The sequence below is a fragment of the Rutidosis leptorrhynchoides genome, chromosome 11 (assembly GCF_046630445.1).
Source record: "Rutidosis leptorrhynchoides isolate AG116_Rl617_1_P2 chromosome 11, CSIRO_AGI_Rlap_v1, whole genome shotgun sequence".
Classification (NCBI taxonomy): domain Eukaryota; kingdom Viridiplantae; phylum Streptophyta; class Magnoliopsida; order Asterales; family Asteraceae; genus Rutidosis; species Rutidosis leptorrhynchoides.
The window spans coordinates 398797-403563 of record NC_092343.1 but is presented as its reverse complement, the minus strand read 5'-3'; the positions used below and the strand labels follow the sequence as shown (position 1 = coordinate 403563).

General features: G+C 41.9%; 1 protein-coding gene across 1 annotated transcript; it reads left to right on the top strand.

Moving 5' to 3' along the window:
- The first annotated feature begins 560 nt into the window (after window positions 1-560).
- Window positions 561-4064, top strand: LOC139877205 (uncharacterized). The gene is made up of 5 exons (XM_071864616.1): window positions 561-1233; window positions 1342-2249; window positions 2943-3155; window positions 3258-3650; window positions 3987-4064. Exons 1-5 carry the CDS (start codon window positions 561-563, stop codon window positions 4062-4064), a joined length of 2265 nt encoding a protein of 754 aa, XP_071720717.1.
- Window positions 4065-4767: the final 703 nt, after the last annotated feature.

Here is a 4767-nt window from a genome sequence, read left to right as displayed (position 1 = left end):
TGTCGTGTCAAACATCTGGGTGGGGAATAAGTGAATGTAGAAATATGTGCCTAGGTGATTGTGCTTAGTGATAGGTGCTAACGGGTTATCAACTAAGCTTTTGTGAGATAATGTGTTTGCAGACAGGTATGGCTGACCAGACCAGAAATAACAATGCCCCTGTGACTCCTGGACCCGGAATATTTAGAGCGCCATCAGTGGGGCATAGTCCAGAACGTGATCCAGATGATTATGTGCAACAGTTAGAAGGTCAGTTACAGGAAACTCGAGAAAAAGTGAAGGAACTAGAGGCCCAAATCAGGCATTCAACTGTGGTGTCTGAAGCTAGTGATCCACCGATACCTCCAGGGTTTACTGGTACTCAATATACATCTGGCCCATCGGGTAGTGCTTCTCAACCACCTCAGTTTCAACCTCAAGTTCAACCTCAAATGCCATATCAATCTTCCCAACAATACCAGTACCCTTTTCAATATCAGTATGCAACAACGAATCCATTTCAAACTCCTTTGTTTCAGCAAGTGGTGAAAGAGAAGAAAAAGTGTACATTCAAGTAGTTTATGGACTGCAAGACCTCTGAGTATTCGGGTCATCGCGATCCGATTGTGACAATGAATTGGTTAAGGGAAGTGGAACGGACATTGAAAGCCTGTCAATGTGAACCGGAATTGCGGGTAACTTATGCCAGTCGACTCTTAAAGAATAGAGCTATGGTTTGGTGGGATACAATTACTGCTCCGTTGTCCGAAGAGCAACTCAATCAGGTCACATGGGAACAATTTTCTGCAAAGGTCCAAGAGCAGTACTGTACCGCATTTGATATCAATCGATTGAAGCAAGAGTTTATGCAAATGACGATGATTGAAGAAATGACAGTCGATGAAGCCTTTGAGCAGTTTATGGACAAGTTAAGGTTCGTGCATCAGTGGAAACCTGACGAACAGTCCAGAGTGCAATGGTTTGTAGAAATTTTACGACCTGAATATTGCACGATTGCAAGACTTGCTACTACTTTGTCACAAGCGCATATGTTGGCAAAGGTAACTGAAAGTGACATTAAGGCGGCCAGAAGTGTGAAAACTGAAATTGTGTCGCAAGTGAAACCAGCGACAAGTCACTCTAGCCAGCAATCAAAGAAATCAAGTCGGTTTAAGCCAAAAGGGCAATCTAGCCAGGGTGGATCAGTGTCAAGTGGTCAGAAGACATGGTGTAGAACGTGTAAGTCTTCGCACAGTGGGCAGTGTACAACCTTGACGAAATGGTGTTTGCGATGTGGTATAGTGGGACATGAGCCTCAAGATTGTTCATTTAAGAATAATGTGTGTTAGAACTGTCAAAAAGAGGGTCATAGATTTGCAGAGTGTCCAGCTACAAGAAAAAGTTATTCCGAGGCGGGGTCCGGGTCAGGGGTACGTGCTGTGTCAGCTGGGGGATCATCTGCTTCCTCTGTGGGGCAGAAGCGCAAGAATCCTCCACCACCTGAAGCTAGAGCCTTTCAGATGTCAGTAGACGCTGCCACTGCTACTGACGATGCAATTACCGGTATGTTCTTAGTAAATTCTGTGCTAGCTCGTGTACTATTTGACTGTGGAGCAAATCGCTCATTTGTGTCAACTACATTTTGTGATAAGCTAAATGTGCCTGTTAGTGTATTAAATGAACCCTTAAGTGTCGAAGTGGGTGATGGTAGAACTGTTCAAGTCACAAAGTTTGTGTCTGGAATTACTATTGACATAGAGGGTAGTCTTTTCCCTGTGATTTGCCTAGTGATGCCTATACCAAGCTTTGATGTAGTGTTAGGCATGAATTGGCTTAGTGACCATAAGGCCCACATTAAGTGCGATAGAAAAATTATCTCTTTTCCGGTGGCTGGTGGGAAACGGGTAGTGGCTCGTGGTGATCGCGGCGGGTTCCGTTGTCCATTATTGTCGATGACGGAAGCTCAGAAATCGTTGGCCAAGGGATGTGATTCTTTCTTAACTTATGTGATCGATGTAAAGAAGGAAAAGAAAGTAGTGTCCGATATTCCGGTGGTGTCTGAATATCCAGAAGTGTTCCCCGATGAATTGCCATGCTTACCGCCGATCAGGGAAGTTGAATATAAGATCGAGTTAGTGCCAAGGGCTATGCCGGTTGCTAAAGCTCCGTATAGAGTAGCTCCTTCAAAAATTCGCGAAATGATGTCCCAAATTCAAGAACTGTTGGACCGCGGGTTCATTCGTCCGAGTTCTTCGTCGTGGGGTGCACCAGTGTTATTCGTGAAAAAGAAAGATGGTACGCTCCGAATGTGTATAGATTATCGTGAACTAAATAAAAGAACAGTGAAGAATAAGTATCCGCTTCCTAGAATAGATGACTTATTTGATCAGCTTCAAGGAGCTTCGTTCTTTTCGAAAATAGATCTACGTTCGGGATATCACCAGGTTCGTGTTGCTGAATCTGACATTCCTAAGACTGCATTTCGTACTCGCTATGGCCATTATGAGTTCTTAGTGATGCCATTTGGGTTAACCAACGCTCCAGCAATTTTCATGGATCTCATGAATAGGGTGTGTAAACCGTTTTTGGATAAGTTTGTTATCGTGTTCATTGATGACATCTTAGTGTACTCCAAAACTGAATCCGAGCATGCTGAGCATTTAAGATAAGTGTTGGAACTTTTGAAACGTGAACTATTGTATGCAAAGTTTTCAAAGTGTGAGTTCTAGTTACGTGAAGTTCAATTTTTGGGTCATATTATCTGTGCAGAAGGTATAAAAGTGGATCCATCTAAAATTGAAGCTGTGATGAATTGGAATTCACCAAAGAATCTGACAGAAATCAAGAGTTTTCTAGGATTGGCCGGTTACTACCGACGGTTTATTAAAGATTTTTCAAAGATTGCAAGTTCTTTGACAAAGTTAACTAGAAAAGATGTGTCTTTTCAATGGGGTAATGAACAGGAAACTGCGTTTCAGACTTTAAAAAGGTTGTTGTGTCAAGCGCCAGTGTTAGCCTTACCCGAGGGATCCGACGACTTCGTTATGTATTGTGACGCGTCCTTATCCGGTTTGGGCTGTGTATTAATGCAAAGGGATCGTGTGATTGCGTATGCGTCTCGACAGTTAAAGCCAAGTGAAAAGAATTATCCAGCACATGACTTAGAAATGGCTGCAGTAGTGTTTGCGTTAAACTTGTGGAGACATTATCTTTATGGTACGCACTGTGTTATCTGCACCGATCATAAAAGTTTACAGTATATCTTTTCGCAAAAATAGATGAACATGCGCCAGAGACGGTGGCAAGAATTAATTAAGGATTACGACTGTGAGATCAGATATCATCCTGGCAAGGCAAACATCGTGGCTGATGCGTTAAGTCATAAGAAATCTACTGACAATGTAAAGTTTATGCGAATTGAGATTATGTCTGATTTAGTGGATCGACTAAAGATAACTCCACTCGAAGCATTACATGATGAACATTTGAAATCAGAGTTAATGGTGAAAAGAAGAGTAGAATTGATGAATGATTCTCGAGGATTAAAGACTTATCGTGAACGAGTTTGGGTGCCGTTACTTGGAGGATTGAGGGATTTAATTTTAAATGAAGCACATAAATCGAGATTATCCGTGCATCCCGGTAGTACGAAAATGTACCATGATCTGAAAGTGTTATATTGGTGGCCAACTATGAAAGCAGACATCGCGCAATACGTGGAAAAGTGTCATATTTGCGCTCAAGTGAAAGCAAAACACAGAAACCATATGGGTCTTTGCGTCAATTAGAGATTCCAGAGTGGAAATGGGAACATATCACCATGGATTTTGTTACAAAACTAACCAGAACCCAGAAAGGAAATGACATGATTTGGGTAATAGTGGACCGTTTAACCAAAAGTGCGCATTTTCTTGCTACCAGTGAGACAGCTTCATTGACAAAATTAGCTCAGTTGTACCTGAATGAAATAGTATCGTGACATGGGATACCGTTATCTATTGTGTCAGATAGAGATTCCTGATTTGTATCTAACTTCTGGAATAGTCTACAAGAAACCTAAGTATAGCTTATCATCCTCAGACTGACGGTCAAAGTGAACGAACTATTCAGACTTTAGAGGATATGTTAAGGGCTTGTGTGTTAGAATATGGTGGATCGTGGGATTATCATCTGCCATTGATCGAATTTGCTTACAACAACTCCTATCATTCAAGTATTGGTATGCCGCCTTATGAAATGTTTTATGGTAGAAAGTGTCGAACTCCATCGTGTTGGTTGGAGGCAGGTGAGAAACCGTTTGCGGGTCCAGAAATTGTGCAGCAGACTGCAGAAAAAGTGACTATCGCCCGTGAAAAGCTTAAAGCTGCTAGAGATCGACAAAAGATGTATGCAGATCCTCACCGACGTCCAGTGACGTTTACTGTGGGTGAACGTGTGTATTTAAAAGTGTTCCCGTGGAAGGGTGTAATTCGATTCGGCAAAAGAGGAAAACTAGCTCCGAGATACATTGGTCCTTTTAGAATTCGTCAAATTCTGAACAATCAAACTGTAGTGTTAGATCTCCCTCCAGAGTTAGTAGGTATTCATGACACGTTTAACATCTGCTATATTCGTAAGTGTAAAGTGGACGATGAAAGTCAGATTCTTCCTTTACAAGATCTGAAAGTAGATTCTAGTAAGAAATTGGTGGAAGAACCAGTGAGGATCGTCGACAGAAAAGTGACTAGATTACACAAGAAGCAGATTCCAATGGTGCTTGTGGAATGGAAGCATAGTTTAGGCACCAAT

Excerpts from the sequence above, each read along its gene's own strand:
- LOC139877205 (XM_071864616.1), top strand. The coding sequence starts at position 561 with ATGGACTGCAAGACCTCTGAGTATTCGGGTCATCGCGATCCGATTGTG. Across the intron at positions 1,234-1,341 it reads AACGTGTAAGTCTTCGCACA|AGGGTCATAGATTTGCAGAG; the intron begins GTGGGCAGTGTA and ends ACTGTCAAAAAG. Across the intron at positions 3,651-3,986 it reads AAATGTACCATGATCTGAAA|ATAGAGATTCCTGATTTGTA; the intron begins GTGTTATATTGG and ends CTATTGTGTCAG.